Source organism: Phaseolus vulgaris, chromosome 4, assembly GCF_051622355.1.
Source record: "Phaseolus vulgaris cultivar YP4 chromosome 4, ASM5162235v1, whole genome shotgun sequence".
Lineage (NCBI taxonomy): Eukaryota > Viridiplantae > Streptophyta > Magnoliopsida > Fabales > Fabaceae > Phaseolus > Phaseolus vulgaris.
This window is the reverse complement of record NC_143501.1, coordinates 8805150-8823176: the sequence shown is the minus strand read 5'-3', so window position 1 is coordinate 8823176 and position 18027 is coordinate 8805150. Positions and strand designations below refer to the sequence as shown.

The window sequence follows — 18027 nt, the reverse complement described above, 5'->3', positions numbered from 1 at the left end:
AGGAATCATGTTTATTATTAAAATGTTTTTAAAAAAATTATCAGTTTAGAGGAAGAAGAAGCAACAGGAACGACGGCGTTTTGGTGGAAAGCTTTAGAAGGGAAGGCATACTCATTGAGTGACTAAACATTGAGGTTTGACCTCCCAAAATTGGGCCATTTTCCTAACCCTAGCCACGCTTCACCGCCATCATCGTCCACCTTCCAGAAAAGAACCATAACCAATCTTTCTCACTCTTTCCCTTTTCTCTCAAATTCAAGATCCTTCCAATCCATCCCTCTCTCCCACCCAACCCCCATGCACCCAAGATAATCTCGTCTTCTTCTAACCATCTGGAGTTTCGCGGATCCTTCTAAGGCCAGATCGAGGTAAACCCTAGTCGATTAAGTGGTTTTTCATTTTCGGGCTTTTTTTAATTTTCCGGGGCAATGCAAATTCGTAGTCGGTGGTGACTCACGCAAGTTCTGAATTTGGACGCTTGAATTTGTTGGTTATTTCCTCGCTTGGTTCACTGGTTAAGATCGAGAGTTAAAGATATGATCTTTTCATTTTGGTATTGAGGTTTTTGTTTTTGCTTTTGTTTTTGTTTTGCCCTTTTCTGGTTGACTAGTGGATTAGGTTTGGATAGTGATGTCTGTGAACAATAATAACCCTTCTAAGGGCATTGGGGCCTCTTCCTCATCCTTTGGCAATGCTGGAATATCCTCCAATTCTATACCTACAAACCTTGGTTTTTCACAGTCCCAAGGACCGGGCCAGATTCCCGTTGGTTTTCAAGGGCAGTTTCCACTGTCACAGGCCCATGCTATTGTCCAAGCTCAGTCCAAGGCCCAGGCTCAGGCTCAGGCTCATGCCCAAGCAGCAGCTGCAGCCCATGCTCAAATCCAGGCTCATTTGCAAGCACAGGGTTTGAGTCTTAATCAGAACCAAGGTGGTGGTTTGGGGAGTTTGGGGCTGTCCTCGCCTATTTCCACACCGGGCAATGCTAGTGGGAAACGGATCCCTTTGAAACCTCCAATTCGGCCAGTTGGATTTTCCCCTCCCAACAGCTTCTCTCCTTTGAGACCGATGGAGCTCACACCTGCTTCCCGGAGGAAGAAGCAGAAGCTTCCGGAGAAACAGCTGCAAGATAAAGTGGCAGCTATACTGCCCGAGTCTGCCCTGTACACACAGCTTCTCGAGTTTGAGTCTCGTGTTGATGCAGCACTTGCTAGGAAGAAGGCTGACATCCAGGAAGCGCTCAAAAACCCACCCTGTATTCAGAAAACCCTTCGCATCTATGTATTTAACACTTTTGCTAATCAAATTCGCACAATTCCAAAGAAGCCGACTGCAGAGCCTCCAACCTGGACGCTGAAGATAGTTGGAAGGATATTGGAAGATGGTGTAGACCCTGATCAGCCAGGAGTGGTTCAGAAGTCGACTCCTTTGTATCCCAAGTTTTCAGCTTTCTTCAAAAGAGTAACCATTTCTTTAGATCAGAGACTATATCCAGATAATCATATTATTATGTGGGAGAATGCTCGATCACCTGCTCCACATGAAGGTTTTGAAGTTAAGAGGAAAGGGGATAAAGAGTTTACAGTGAATATACGGCTGGAAATGAATTATATACCAGAGAAGTTTAAGCTTTCGCCTGCTTTGACAGAGGTTCTTGGTATTGAGGTTGATACCCGCCCAAGAATTGTTGCTGCGATCTGGCACTATGTAAAGGCCAGGAAGTTGCAAAACCCTAATGACCCTTCTTTCTTTCACTGTGATCAGCCTCTTCAGAAAGTATTTGGAGAAGAAAAGATGAAGTTTACAATGGTTTCTCAGAAAATATCTTCACATTTGTTCCCTCCACAGCCTATACTTTTGGAACACAAGATCAAGCTATCGGGAAACAGTCCAGCTGGGACTGCTTGTTATGATGTGATGGTTGATGTTCCTTTCCCAATTCAGAGGGAGTTGTCTGCTTTATTGGCTAATGTGGAAAAGAACAAAGAGATTGAGACATGTGATGAAGCAATATGTGGAATCATTAGAAAAATTCATGAGCACAGAAGGAGACGGTCATTCTTTCTTGGTTTCAGTCAATCGCCAGTAGAATTTATTAATGCATTGATTGAATCTCAAAGCAGGGATCTGAAACTTGTTTCCGGAGAACCTAGTCGCAATGCAGAAAAAGAGCGCAGATCAGATTTCTTCAACCAACCATGGTAAGCCTTAACATTTATGTTATTTTTTGTTTATAATACTGTTAACATGGTTATGATTTAGCTAATGAGAATAATTTAAAATCTAGCTTTATAGTTTAGATATTAATAGTTGACTTCTATATGTTGCCTTAGATCATTTGGATTCTAATTAGTTGACTGATACACTTAGATCACCAACTCATATCCATGGAAGGATTTCATTTCAAAATTCAGATGTGACTAAAAGTGCATCATATTGACACCCGAGGCTTCTTGAGATTGCATTAACCCTCTTCTTATTTTTCCTATTCACAGCAGTTTTAAGTCTCAAGAGATGTTAGTGTTTGTGCCAACTAAAAGTAGAGTTGATCAGTGTTCATGTGTTTTTTCTTCAATGTTATATAAATGCACGTCAGTTACAATCATTGTTAAATTTTATCTTGTTTGACAACTTGAACAGGGTTGAAGATGCTGTTATTCGATATCTGAATCGCAAACCAGCTGTGGGAAGTGATGCACCAGGAAGCACATGACAGGAGGAGTTGGAGGGCCACTTACTCAGTAATTCATCCCTTTTGGCGATGTATTTGGGGATATATATACTCAGTAATTCATCCCTTTTGGCGATGTATTTGGAGATATATACTACGAGAATTTCTGAAGTAGCTAGTTTTCCGACTTCCATGCTGTATTAGTGGCGGGAAGGAATGCTGCTCCATGGTAATATATACAATATGTTGTTGTATGGGTAGTATGAGCACAACTAGTTGCAGTGCTGATAATTATTTGTTAGGTGATAAATGGTGCCACAGTTTCACATCTAGTTGTAGTCAACTGTGGTGAATTCTTTGGTTACCTCAGAGTTCATTTCTCCGCGCAAGATGCTTGTCATTATGGAAAATTGTATTAGGAAGGATTTGATTGGTGTACAGTGTCTTCAGTTGTCTTGCGACAACACGATAAAAAACAAATGTTGCACCCCATGCCTCGTATTTCATCTATATCTATAGCTTCTGTTGACATTGATTTTTGGACTGTGTTACCTGCTCAATATGAATGATAGTAGTAGTGGTAAATAAATAATTCTCTAATAGTAAAATTTGGTTGCTTTTCTTCTTTTACTTTAACTCAACTTGAAGCAATGCAACAGTCTTTCATGAACACCGCATATAACAGGCTCCAAGCTTTACAAATAATGATTTTGGTTTATTTGATGATGTAAAATTATTTTACATTAAATGTTAATAGAAGTAATGTTTTTGGATTAGTTGATCATTTATAATGATTATACATGAAAATTGTACTCTATAATCTGATTTATTCAAGTATTATTTGCTTTACATAGTTTTTTACATTGGTTATCATAGCAACATCAAGTTCTAACTGTGAAACCGTTTAGATAATCTCCAATACAGTTGCCTAACATAAGTTGTTTGACACTTCACATATTTGTTGTTTAACATAATTTACTAAATAATACGACATGGCTTCCGTAAACAGGCAAATATTGTATAAGAAAGACATGGCTTATGTAAACAGGCAAATAAATTTGTGCTTTATTAATTTTGGATGATAGGATAGTGACCTACCATTGTAGGGACAGAGGACGGAGAATTAAGGTTTAATTTGGGAGATGGAACCTGAGAAACAACTACCACAAGCAAGAAAGACAGTAAACGCAAATTATCCAGTCTTGACAGAAAAAATTTGTTTCTTTAATATTCTTTTTGAATTTAACTCTTCCTCTCATATTCTTAACCAAATTCTTGTTTGGCAATAATTTCTACTATTTCTGTGTTTGCTAACATATTTACATAACTTCCAACAAAATATCCACGGACATATTTTTATTCAAAGAACTAGACTACACGAACTCACGTATAATCAATAACTGAAAAGTTACTAGTTTTATATCAGCGTGCAAATAGCTAAACACATTTGACTAATTGGATAACATAAAAATACACTTCAATATAAAGAAAAACCAAACTCTTCATCAGTAACTGATAAACTGATTCGTCAAGTGTTACTACTCAAGATAGACATTTTGCCACAGTTTTGACATTTCCTTGGATCACCGTAAGCCAAAGGCATTATGAAATCCCAAATAACCATGGAATAAAAAAAAACTTGTTAAAAACTCTAGGCTCTATTAAAGTATATAATACTAGCACCACTAACGGGCATGATGAATTACTGCAAAACTTGTATAGAAAGGCGATTGTTTTGGCAAAAGGTTCCATTTTTTGCGATGTATGCATTCATTGCTTGAGTCCTTGAATGGAAACGTACTGTGGCCAATTTAATAGGTTCTGCAGCCCCCCAATCTCCTGACCTGAAAATAAGAAAATAATCTCCAGTTTTAGAAGCATATAATCAAGCAGCCATTTGTTTCAAGGCACCGAAAAAATTACTTTCTTTCTATAACAATCACCTACCTCACTTCATCCTTTTTCATGTTTCTTTTTTTTCAATTACATAAATTCTAACTTTTTTATAAACTACTAATATTAATACTTGTTCATGGTAATAACATTCTTGGGAGGGTTAGGAACATAGATACAATTTATTGAAGTACAAAATTGAGAGAGATCCTTAAATAAAGTGAGACCTGCCAAATTTTGTGATTTTCAACATATTTCAATCAATGAGAGTATGTGTTCAGAATGTTAAGAGTTTATTCCAAGCACTTCTCTTTCTATGAATACAATTTTATACCTTGAAACAACCCCTCAAGGTTTAAACATTATTTTAGTCCTTATAAATGTAGAACTGTTCACCTTCAGACCCTAAAACTAAAATTATCGCATTTGATCCATTAAATGTGTCAACTGTGATCCTTGTCCACCACAGAAGTTCTTCACTTTTAGGTCACTGGTGAAAATGGGGACCACACATGCATGATACATTTCCATAAATGAAACTAAAAGCACTTGTAAGAGAAGAAAATAAGAAATGCACTAAACTTCTCCATAAACTAAATATGATTTATGCTTTTTGTAGAAGATCTGTCGTTAGTTCCTCAAAAATAAGATTTTTAACTACAGCGTAAACTAGTAATTTGTAGAAGTTTTCTCACTTATTTTAATTTTATCTTCTCCTAGAAGTATTTATGAAGAAGTTTTGCCAAACACGTTCTTAACTAAACTAAAAATTGCCCTCTTCACAAAAGACTAAAAACATGTTTAACTCTAAAATAAAATATCAAATTTGAAGTATAGTTGATGTTAACCTCAAAAATACGTTGATGGCAGAGGAATCAAATTCACAACCGGACAGGATGCGCGCTACATCTTCATGTGAAGCAGTTCGATGCATTCCTTGAATCAAAATCTAAAAAATTTAGGCAGTGTTAGGTAAATGTGTTATTTCCACTGTAATATTTGCATAAAACAACAAAAATTATAACACTTCAACTGGCAGTCTTCAGTTTATAAAGTAATTCTAAATATAATTTCAGCTTTAGCCAGCATATCACACAACAGTGGTAAATAGAAGCACAACACCAAATACCAAATTTTTATGGCATCCACAATCTTAGTACTTCCATACGAGAATCCAAGCGATCTTTTGATTTATAGATAATGCATTCAATAAGTAATGCATAAATAAACTGAATAAGTTTGATGTTGTAACTTGTTGTAAATGAAGGATTATTAGGATAAAAATATTTTCAATATCTTTATAATTAGGAGAAAAATATATTTGGAATCTTCTTATTCATTTACTTGAAAAAATAAGATGGAGGAAAATCAGGGTATTCAAGCTACACTTTTGTGCCTTTTATTGATGTATATATAGGAGTTACAAAAGGTAAGGCACTTACCTTAAACCCTAACCCTAAAGAGAGACCAATGTAATCTTCTCTAGAGCACCATGAATCAAGGCATTTTTGTCAAGTTAGTGAAGAGGCTAGTGACAAATGGAAGCCATGGCAAGGAAAAGACGAACAATGTTAATCTTAGCCATAGGAGAAAAAGTATCATAGTAATACAGACCATAAATCTAAGTGTATCCCTTAGTCACTAAGTGAGCTTTGAGACTATCTACTTCACCAAGAGGACCAACTTTAATTGCACAGACCCATCTACAACCCACAGACTTCTTACTAGGAGAAAGGGGGACAAACTCTCAAGTACTACTATGTTCAAATGCATGCATTTCATCAATCATGACTTGTCATCATCTATATAAATTCTCTAGTTGTACTCTTTCTTCAATAAGATAAATGTCTCAATGATCCTTTTTGCTTTCTCTGTTTTCTCTTTTCAATATTTATGTTAATAAGCAACTTTTTGGTTTCTCTTGAATCCATTCATTTTGAAATCATGAGCTATTCATGCACTTGATATTGCTTTTGATGAAGGTTGGCATAGCTTGGGGCTAGAGAGTGACTCAAAGTTGGTTGTATAAGCTTTTCAAAATTATCATACTATTCCTTGGTATCTTTGCTCTAGATGGCAAAATATGAAGTTTAAATGTAAAATTGAGATTTCATGTTTCTCATATTTACATGGAAGGGAATAATTGTGTTGATAAACTTGCATGCTTAAATGGTGTAATTGAAAGATATAATCATTGGTAGGATGACATTTTGGATTTTCTTACATATGATTTATTAAGGATTCTCAACCTTATTATAGATTTCTTTCTTGAGTAGGTTTTGGTATAGTTCCCCTACACTTTTGTATTTCTTTTCTTTATTTTTACCCTTTTTGAGTAACCTACAAATAATTGATATGATATAACATAGGATGACAACATAGATGGGATCATATGTTTTACAATGATGCTTTTCCATAATCTCTTTTTGAAACAAAAAAACAATAACATGAAATCGCTATGTGTTGCTTGATCCTGACTATAACAAACAACACCCTAAACTTTCAAAATCTTAAGGGAAGAAATTTTTTGTTTGTGATGGTTCAAGTTTCAGATACTTAGATATTCATGAATAATTCTGATTTGCATGTTCCTCATACAACAGAATTACATTTCTTGATCCTTTTCCATTATCCTTGGTACTTTAATTTCAAAGAATTCTTGTAAAATGTGTTTAATTAACATTCCTTAATTATACAAGTCAACAAAATCAACCAATGTTTTAAACTTTTCATTTATTAAGGGAAAACAGAAAAAACAATAATATGCATCTCTTGACAAAGAAGTAAAGATTAAAACTTCTAAGATTTACCTCCAAATTATTGTGATCTGCTCACTATTTAAAAATCCAACAATAAAAAACCTTATGGTTATGCATTTGGGTAGTTTAAATATATTATAAACCATAAAAAAATAAATACTATTCTAAAAACAATAAGCAAAGATAGGTAAGAATCTGTACTGACAGTTTTTCCATCATATGGTTTTACAATGTCCCATTGGGAACGATCAGCCTGATATCAGAAAAAGGAACAAAATAAAAACATTTTCCAATTATAAACAACCATAAAAACTATTTGATTTTTGAAAAATACATCTGTGCAGAGCAGCATACCCTGTCCAATCTGTACAAGCGACCTTTCCTTACAACCACCCTTATAGCATTGTCATAGGATTTCCGAGTGGGGAATTGCAACAACCTGATTATACCCAAAACATTTAAATGATAATTTGAAGTAAACAATCTAAGAGGAGGCCCACTTAGAAAACACAATGATAAGCCACTTTCAGGATGTTAGCTATGCTAGATGATTATTGCACGGGGAGAGTCATGCGGATGAACCAAGGTAATAACGAAATACTAATTCTAGCAATTGAGGAAGTAAAAGAGAGGAAAATCAGTTTAAAAAAAAACGGGGAGAGGGAAGAAAGAGGTAGGCAATAATTGGATAAGGATTGAAAGGGAAGGTTAGCACACCCTCAAAAAGCTACTCTTTGTCTTTTCACTTTTCCTGTATTATGATTTTACCTCTGCAATTGGGATTATTTCTACTTGTCTTCAATGAAATACATGAGTTCATATAACAAAACGAGTATGACAAAATCTAACACTCCATATTATGGAAAGACGCCTTAATTAAAGTTCAAAGGAGTGTTTTTTAATGGTGTTTAGTTTCACAACAACTAAAAATATGACTTAAATAGAACTTTAATATATATATATATATATATATATATATATCTTGAACAGTCCTCACCGACAAGTCAGTTTTATAGGATTTTAAGGCTTGAAAGTCCAAATTCTAAGATCATGACATGTAACAAACAAATATATAATGAAATTGAACTTTCCCTCTTGTTCTCCAAAACATCATTCAAAGTAAAGGAAAAAGAAAAGAAAATGCAATTGCCTGTGATAGGCATGAAAATGCACTGATTATATTTCTATGACAAAATACTAGAACTTTCACAATACACACAAAGCAAGACAAAAGATGGAATACATTACGTTGAAACTGGAAAAAAGCTACGGTTGTAATCCAATTTAACATCCTCCAGAGTCAAATTACAATCTTCAAAGAAGTTGATGATATCTGTTTTCAGTACATGTTTACGAATACCAAACAGCTTACCATATGTCACTCCTAAAGAAATAAAGAGAAAGGAAAACGGTCATTACCTTAGATGGAAATTATTTAAAACAAAAGAACTATAAAGTGTTAAAAGGTATTATTTAAATAACATGGCTAGCAGTGAATGGGTTAGAAATGTAACATCTTATTTTCAAAATCCAAATGTATGCAAAAATATATTGTCAATTGCATCAATGATATATACTGTATGCCAAATTCCTATAATTTTATACATTTATTATTTTCACATTCTCAAATCCGTAAACTATTTGGCCTTTGAATGTTAATAATACACACGAATAGATATGAGGAGTAACCAAAAACTTAAAACAAGGACAATGATGATGATGATGATGACATGGAGGAGGAGGACTTTGCTAGGCATCCCAATTATTTGAAATTAATAATTAGAGAGAAAGGGATGCACTCCTCCTTTCTCACTCTTATCTCCTCTCCCCATTGTAAAGTTTACCATAAGCCTTATGTAGGACCCAAATAAACTTTAAAGAACTATATACACAGTAATTAGAAGGTTACAAGATGATCTAACATGGCATGGCATTCCTCATTTGAATGAATCATCATTACCTAAAATGAAAGATTAGCCCACCTTTTCCTTTTCTTCCAAATTCTCCATCCTAACATACCGAGTTTTGGAGTTAGGTTTAGGATGGGAAAGAAGGGAGTGACAGATTTTTTTTTCTTTCTAATAAACATTCTCTAATTTTATAATTTTATAAAACAAAAAGAAATAAATTAATATATTAACAGACTTAATATGTCAATCTTTTGTTTATTGTTAGAAATATTGCACAAGTCTCTTAACTTAAAATAAAATATCCTCCTTTCTTCTCCTTCAAAGCCAATAAAATAACACATCCTTAATGTTAATCTTTTGTTTAGTTTACCCCTCCCTTTTCTTCTCCTCCAAAACCCAACTCCCAAACATAGCCTAAAGGTATTGATACTCTCACAGAAACAAGAACCTCCTCCTACTCCAAATAAGAATAATAACAACAATGTACTAATACTCTAAGGGCTTGTTTGATGGTCAGGACATGATAGGATAAGATACAAAAGTAGGATACGAACATGATAAAATAAGAGCAAGAAAAGCATTAATTATATATGATATTTGGTGCATACCATGATAAGGACCAAATACTAATATGTTGTGTTGGTCGGTGATGTCCGTGCAAATGGTTACAATGACAACAACATCAATAACGAGATGGTAGCAAATGGTAAACATGACGACAAAGATGGACCGATGACAGTATAATAAAGAAATGATGGTGACAATGACAAAGATAGTGAGAGTGATAACAGTGGTGAAAGTGGTAATGTCTCTTATGACAAAAAGGGTGACATTGACAATGATGATGACAGATGTAGTGACACTAATGACATTGACAATGATCATGACAGATGTAGTGACACTAATGCTGTCCATTAGTATGTGACAGAAGTAGTGACCATGTAGCGTAGTTGCTATGATAGAAATAAATATCCTATACCACAGAACCAGACAACTGATTAAAGCAGGGCAGAATAGTTATATTATCCTATTATATCATATCCTGGCCACCAAGCGGGTCCTAAAAGTAACAGCAGCAACAAGTTTTGCATATCAGTCGGCAACTCTGACCACAATTTCGGCCATAATGTCAAGGTTTTTGGACTCTATGTGGCATCTTTATGGCTGCATCTGCCGCAATATCAAGGAATGCGGCAAAACCACAACCATGATAGCAATTTAAAACCTCCAGTTGTGGTAGAACAGTTTTTTCTCTCTAAAATCTAAGGAAAGTTTAAGAGCAATAGAAATGGGAGAATAAGTGCACAAATAGGGTGGTACCAGAATGATCAACGTCAAAGAATGGAGGAGGGGTAGTTGAATTGAGAGGTGGCTGTGCTGCTTCAGTGGAGAAACACCTCACTGGAACAAGTGCACAAACACTTGAACTGCACTTGGATCTCAATGCAGCCCTAACAATAGAAGTCATCTTCCACAACACACCTGCTATTTCCAAACCATAAAATGAGAAGTTAAAAACAACAAAGAGAGGATCTTAGCCACCACCCAATTCATTTTGTTATGAAGCATAGATAAATAAACGTCTTTTGTAAGTGGAAATGCAATTGAAGGCACTGTGAAAACAAAAACGAAAATGGGTACGTAAAAAGATGATACTTTTGCGAAAGTACCTGTTTCGATTTTGATACCTTGATCGCCAGAGAGAAGATTGGGGAAGCAGTGCAGCGAGAAGGAACACACACAAGACAAGTTCAGGGCAGTGGGTTTTGTTTTGGGTGCCAGATTGGCCCATTACGGTTCCCAAACGGCCCACCTACTTTGAACATTCAAAAGCCAATTCTTTCTGGACCTCCATCTGTTTCTTCCTACACCTCATATTTCGAAAATACCAAAATACCCTTTTTTTAGTTGTCTAAAATACAAATTTTCCATTTTAGATTTGTACAATTTATAATATAATTCATAATATAAAATCATCATTTCTTATTATCTAAAATACAAAATTTAATTTTTAGATTGTACCATTCATAATAAAAAATCCAAAATACAAATTTTGCTGAATTATATAATTCAAAATATAAATTTTATATTTTATATTATATAATAAAAATAAAAAATAATTCACAAGTATTAACTTCTCAAATTTATAATTTAGGAAGTCTTGAAATTCCACATTTTAAAATTAAAAAAATATCAATAAAATATGAAAATAATTTTAGTATTTTTAAAAATTTAGGAAAGGAAAATATGGAAGCACAGAAAGAATTTGTCACGTTCAAATCAATTGCGCCCAAGAAACAATTTTGGTAATTGCAAAAATTTCATAATTATAGAATGAGTGCTATAATTACATAATATTGCTTCTGACATATTTTTTATTGATTAGAATTTATTAAAAATAATGAAAAGAGGAATGTAAATTATTAACATATTTTTTTATTGATTAGAATTTATTAAAAACAATAAAAAGAGGAGAGTGTTATTAAATAAGATTGAGATTGTTAATAAATTTCAACTAATGAAAAAGAGTCTTTGTAATATTTCTCTTTTATAAAATATCTTTTATGTAGGTGCAATAGGTACTGATTAACAATATTTTTTAAGTTTTAATTGGGAGTTCTAGCTCAAATGAGTATTGTATTTTGTTAAAGTAATTTTATGTACTTTGTTAACAAGACAATGACAATAACATGGTTGTAAACCTTTCATACCAAATGTTTGATTGCTTCAATCTATGAATAAATTTTTGGTGATCATACCAAATGTTTGCTTGCTTCACAATCTATGAGCTTATGCACTTGATTAGAATTAGATACACTTTGAGGAACTAACATATAAAAGTTTTCTTCTAACTCTTCATGTAAAATGTGTTATTCACTTCTAGTTGATGTAAAACCACCCTTTTATGGAAGAAACAACAAGTGTTTTCATGTTTGTAATCTTAGCAACAAGAGAAAAATATATAGATAATTAAGCTCTATAACTTGTGTCCATCTTTGAAGCACAAACACAAATTTGACTCATACATGGACAAAAAGATAAGCTTAAATTGAAAATTATAGAACACATAATACGATAATATATATATATATATATGATTATGAATCTATTAAAATGTATATACTTCATAATATGAAGAAGAAAAAAATAAAGAGAGACATTTATAAAAAAAAAGGTTTAACAAAAGATAAACTTATTTCAATCACAATGTTTGACTTTTATATTTGTTCATCCTCATTGAAACATACAACTTATAAGTCTGGTCTATCCTGAGATAAGCTAGGAATCACAAGAATTTCATTGTCATTTATTTAAAAGTCATCTTTTACAATATCTCACAATTTAGTTTTCTCTCTTTTGTATTTTGAGGAGTTTTTTTAGACAAGACAAAATTACTACATGAAAATGCACTTGTATAGTAAGGACTTCTTGCTAAATGAAATGGTAGTTATGAAAAATAAAGCATCCTCCTAATTTCACAATCAAGAGTATTGGTTAACACCATTGTTTATTTCATTTCCTCCATTAATTACAGGTGATAGAGGGACCCTTTTTTATTTGAATTTTCTATTTTCAATGTTGTTTCTTTGTCTAATTTTATAAACTCAACAGGTTTTGACGAGATCGCATCTGGACAAATTTTAGCTCCTTATCTCGTGATTTTTAACAAATTAACTCTTACTCAAATATAAAATCTATTGAATAAAGAATCACTCAAAACATTAATTAATTATAATATAATACATTATATTTTTCAAATAATATTCAATTATTATGTTATTTAAGGTTATTTTATATTTTTAATTTCAATATGATTATTGTAAAAAATGTTATCTTTAATATTTATTTTTTTAAGTAAAAGTTTAGTTTATTTTTTTTATAATATTATGCTCTAATAAAACTTTAATTTACCATTTAAAAACATATTCAAATAATAAAAAATATAATTTTATCTTTGTAATTTAAAAATAAAATAAAATCAAAATATAGTATCCAAATTATAAAAAAAAACACATAATATAACATAATTATATAATTATATATCAAGTCATATTTAAATTTAAACTAAAAAACATAAATTAAATAAAAAAAATATTCTTCTCTCACAACTTAAGTTGAAAAAAAAAACATAAGTTGAAAATAAAAAATTATTTCAAGCCTTCATTATTTTCAAAATGGCAATGATTTGACATTGATGCGTTTAAATTAGAATTAACAAAGAGTAAATTGATAATTTTAAATTAATATGATGAAGTGTTCCTAATTTAACAAGTCTATGGTTTGAAAGTTTAAAAAATACTCCTTATTTTAACAAGTCTGCCAACGGTTTGACAATTTCAAAATTACTAAGAAACAACTCTTAAGCGGAGAGTATACTATAGAGGGCTAATTGTGTTTAAATAAAATAATTAAAAACATTTGTTAAAAATTTTCTTTACATTTTATTCTTCCAAATCCTTGTTTCTTTTTTTTTTCTTTCTTCTTCTTCTTCTTTGTTTGTTGCAACTCAACGCATTCGTGCAAGTTAACATGGTTTCAACTCAACACAATAAAGCTACAAAATTTCGTCTCTTCTTCTTCTTTTTCTTCTTTCTAATTCCTTTTCTTTTATTTTGTAATGCTTGTGTAATTTATAGAGTTGTATGTGTCTCATCTTCCTCTTAAAATGAGATATACTAAGATAATTTAAATCATGGTTAAGGAATGAATATATTATTTGTTCCTGGATTATCTATTTATTTTTTGTTTCTTTTAAGTATAATGGATTCATGTGTGGTTTTTGTGAGTGACATGTCTAAGGGGTGCTCTATGTCATCTATGGCACATCCAAGGACAACGTCGTGTCTGGCCAAAATAAGTGTATCTAGCATCTCGTCGTTCACGCATATACTACGTGTCTATGTCGACGATGTGTCCAAGGCACAAAAGTGGAGGCTCCACTCTGTATCGAAGCTTTATAAATGTGCGTTCTTTTCCCACTAAACATGCTTTGTAAATCTCACTAATGTTATTGTGATGCCTTTTGATTTTGAATACCTACGTATTTTCAATGGGGATTACTCCAACAAGTAAATCAACCAAGACTAAAGTTTTGTTATCCTTAAGAGCCTGTATTTTGGCTTATTGGATCGAGTGTTTACCATTAAGCCAAAAACTATAAGCTATATTACTTAAGAGTGTAACAACTCAAGCACCAAGATTCGATTGTAACTTGGCCTACCTGATCTATACCATGATACAATTGATGCACCATGCAACACGACTTGCATAACATTAATCTAGTAAGGGAATTTGGAAGCTTTTTCATAGGTTTTGGGTTCAGTCTTAAAGAGCAAAGAAAAGGTAAAGAATGATGTGAAGGAGATAGATGAAAAAGATACGTGAATTTAGATAAGAAATGAGGCATACTTAAGGAAAACTAATTTGATGCTCAAGTAGGAGTTTCATAGATGTAATCAGCCAAGTGTGATGGTGGACGCCTGATCCTAGATGACTTTTTGAGTTCACAGTTTGTTACATAGCAAGCTTATTTAGAGAAAAGTTGGTGGTTGGATTTGTGGGTGAATAAAGGGAAGGTTGACAGAGTAGTCGATTGGGGTGGTGACGGATTTGACTCAATAAGTAGAGGAGTATGTTTATATGCATGTGGTGAAGTTTGAAATGATATATTTAGTTTTGTGTGTATTTTGATGTAAGTCTATTTTGGTGAGTGTTAGAGCAAAACTGCAACAACCCTATGATTTTGACTAAGTGCTTAATAAAACAAAATATGAAACACGAAGAAGATGCGTCTGATAGACATTGTATAAAAATATTAGATCATGCAAAAATGTTTGTGCTTCGTCTGATTGACGATATAACATTATGCAAATTTTCCACTTAGCCTGATAAGTGATAAGTGCAAATAGACTCAAACATAAAGAATATTCTTGAAGTTTAATTTTATACTATAGTATTCACTATATGTCGCCAAGATGTCCACTCTTAAGACAAGTCTACATCAAGATATCTTAGGATAAGATAAATCTACATTGTACGCCAACTATCCTGACATAAACATATGTCAACTTTGGGTTAGTCATCTGTCCAATATGGTGTGTATGTTTACCATGTTTTGGTATGAAAGATTATGCATTCTAGAGAGATAAGTATTGTCAACTATCAAAGATGTTCTGAGAAGAAGAGAAGAACTATTAATGTTTCATGAAGCGCATACAATGCTTCTCTACAATCAAGCTTGATAAAGGATAAAAGAGAGATGAAGATATTCAAATGAGTTCAAAGCTACTCAATGACCAAAAAAGGATTGCAATGACTACATTCTTCAAGCACCTATATAAAGACATGTTTCGATAAGAGAAAAAAGAAACTATAACATTATTTGCAAGTGCTAAATGAAGCTAAATTTTCTCTACACCCAAAAGCTTTAAAGAAAAAAACATTGTTTGTGTTCATTAGTAAACTAGGAGAAAGTGTTTATCCTAGTAATCATTAAAAAAAGGCAATCCCTCCATAATGAGTAAAACATGTGATTTGGTGATCACATTATTAGAAAATCATTTTTCTTAGTCAAGAGTGGTCGTGTTCTAAACAATACTCAATTTTAGCTAAAGTGGTTGGGTTCCAAAGAATATTCGGGTTTTTCAGTCAAGAGTGGTTGATTGTCAAATAATACTTGGGTTTTAGCTAAAAGTGACTGAGTTCAAATATTACCCGCTTTGTACTTTAGAACATTAGTTTGCTTGGTGAAACTTGACTAGTTGATTAAGAATTAGACGTAGTTTGTACTATCAAAAGAACCAATATGAAAATATTGGAATGGTTTTATAAAATTTTTCTTGGAATTCTATTTATAATGTGCATCATGTGTAACTAGATATCTTCAATAATGTTTAGGTATATCAACTTGATACAACAAAGATCTAGCCAAATTTAAAATGTAGTATTTCATTTCTACACTTCCATTTTTCTCACGAGAATCAACATAAGATGTTTGGTTTATAATTCCTTCTTTTGCATAAAAATATGTTTAAGTAAATTTTGGACCATTATCATATCTTATCTTTTTTACTTTTTCGTATTGTCTTTCTTGTAAATCAAAATACGATTAAACATGATTATGAACGCATACAATAATGTTCTTATACAGATCTTATCATATCATGATTCTCACATATATCCATACAATCAAGAAGGAATAGACACTTACCTTGATCCATGAGTGATCCTACTTGAGCAATTATTTTATCTCCTTTGTCCCAATCTATCTCTTAGAAATTTCGTTCTTGTCACACACTTTCGTGATGGTTAATAGTGAGACAACTATTATTTGCAAAGACAGAACCCTATAGCCTTTAGTTCCCAATCTCCATCAGATGTCGGTTTTCATTAGGTATATCATCAGATATATATTTCTCATGTTAACCAATGGGCCTTTAATTCTATTATTATTATTAAATCATATTTGGGCCCAAAGCCCAAAATCTAAGTCATGTGAGTCACTTTATAGAAATTAATTTACATAATTTCTTACATTCTCCCACTTGACTCATATGAGTTATAATACTTTCATGATTTAATAATTACATAAATGCACATTTAAAAGGCCTTACGTAAATTGTTTCTATCATTAATCAAGATCAAGGATACAAAAATAATAAGAGTCATGGTGGTTACATGTCATTTCAATCAACACATTTCCTTCCATGTACTACTATATCATTCTTTCTCCTTAATATGACTTTATAGTGAGAAATCCATAATAGGTTCAAACATAATGTCATTTTTCATCAATAACAACATAATTTGTTTTCCACAACATAATTTATATGCATATACATAAAGTAGAAAACATAAATTTCAGAAGCTTTATTTATCAATGAGCTCAGAGTGTCAAATAAGCATTAATAACAACATTCATCATTCACTAGTAGACATAATACCCATACTTACAACATGACCAGTAAATGTTTTGGGCAGTAACCCTTTTGTTAGAGGGTCAACAATCATAAGATCAGTGCTAATATGTTCTATTGACACTCTATGTTTTTGAACTTCTTCTTTAACGACAAAGTATTTCTATTTCATATGTTTAGCACCTTTGGAATACTTGTCGTTTTTAGAAAAGAAGACAGTTGCGGAGTTATCACAATAAATTCTCAGCGGCTTGGCAATACTGTCAACAATTCCAAGTCTTGGAACAAAACTTCGCAACCAATTAGCCTGAACTGTGGCCTCAAAGCATGCCACAAATTCAACCTCCATGGTGGATGCAACAATGATTGTCTGCTTCGCACTTTTCCACGAAATCGCTCCTCCGACTAAAAGATACACATAACCAAAAGTAGACATTTTCTTGTATCCACACATCCAGCAAAATCTGAATCTGTATATCCAATCACCTCAAGATGATCAGATCTTTTATAAGTAAGCATGTGATCCTTCGTTCCTTGTAGGTATCTTAAAACTTTCTTTGCAGCTTTCCAATGATCCAATCCTGGATTACTCTAGTATCTACCAAGCATACCAATTGCAAAACTAATATCTGGTGTGTAAAAGTTTGAGCATACATTAAACTCCCAACAATAGATGCATAAGGTATATTCTCCATCTGTTTTCGTTCCAAATCATTCTTTGGACATTGCATGAGACTAAATTTGTCTCATTTCTGTATTGGAACAGGAGATGTTGAACATTTATCCATTCTGAATCTCTCTAAAACTTTATTAATATATGTTTTATGAGACAAACCTAACAGTCCTTATGATCTATCATAGAATATTTCTATTCCTAT

The 18027-nt window shown here is 32.6% G+C and overlaps 2 protein-coding genes across 5 annotated transcripts; one reads left to right on the top strand and one right to left on the bottom strand.

The window, feature by feature from the left end:
* Window positions 1–3206, top strand: LOC137837118 (SWI/SNF complex component SNF12 homolog). Of its 2 annotated transcripts, XM_068645985.2 has the most exons (3): window positions 1–368; window positions 611–2201; window positions 2641–3206. In XM_068645985.2, the coding sequence occupies exons 2-3, from the start codon at window positions 631–633 to the stop codon at window positions 2711–2713; spliced, it is 1644 nt and encodes a 547-aa protein (XP_068502086.1). In that variant the 5' UTR covers window positions 1–368; window positions 611–630; the 3' UTR covers window positions 2714–3206. The 2 variants fall into 2 exon arrangements, with proteins under 2 accessions (XP_068502086.1, XP_090157539.1); XM_090301413.1 differs by having other exon boundaries at window positions 1–2201.
* A 948-nt stretch (window positions 3207–4154) lies between these two features.
* Window positions 4155–10974, bottom strand: LOC137837117 (Ribosomal protein S24e family protein). Of its 3 annotated transcripts, none has more exons than XM_068645983.2 (7): window positions 10922–10974; window positions 10554–10715; window positions 8572–8707; window positions 7678–7762; window positions 7529–7576; window positions 5413–5513; window positions 4155–4515 (listed from the first exon to the last, which is right to left on the bottom strand). In XM_068645983.2, the coding sequence occupies exons 2-7, from the start codon at window positions 10699–10701 to the stop codon at window positions 4374–4376; spliced, it is 660 nt and encodes a 219-aa protein (XP_068502084.1). In that variant the 5' UTR covers window positions 10702–10715; window positions 10922–10974; the 3' UTR covers window positions 4155–4373. The 3 variants fall into 3 exon arrangements, with proteins under 3 accessions (XP_068502084.1, XP_068502083.1, XP_068502085.1); XM_068645982.2 differs by having other exon boundaries at window positions 10904–10971; XM_068645984.2 differs by having other exon boundaries at window positions 10554–10718; window positions 10904–10968.
* Window positions 10975–18027: the final 7053 nt, after the last annotated feature.

What these genes read in the sequence shown, in the direction of transcription:
- LOC137837118 (XM_068645985.2), top strand. Translation starts at nt 631, where the DNA reads ATGTCTGTGAACAATAATAACCCTTCTAAGGGCATTGGGGCCTCTTCC. An exon ending in GATTTCTTCAACCAACCATG is followed by an intron (nt 2,202 to 2,640) that starts GTAAGCCTTAAC and finishes CAACTTGAACAG; the next exon opens with GGTTGAAGATGCTGTTATTC.
- LOC137837117 (XM_068645983.2), bottom strand. Translation starts at nt 10,701, where the DNA reads ATGACTTCTATTGTTAGGGCTGCATTGAGATCCAAGTGCAGTTCAAGT. An exon ending in AACCATATGATGGAAAAACT is followed by an intron (nt 5,514 to 7,528) that starts GTCAGTACAGAT and finishes TAAATTTTTTAG; the next exon opens with ATTTTGATTCAAGGAATGCA. An exon ending in GCCATCAACGTATTTTTGAG is followed by an intron (nt 4,516 to 5,412) that starts GTTAACATCAAC and finishes TCTTATTTTCAG; the next exon opens with GTCAGGAGATTGGGGGGCTG.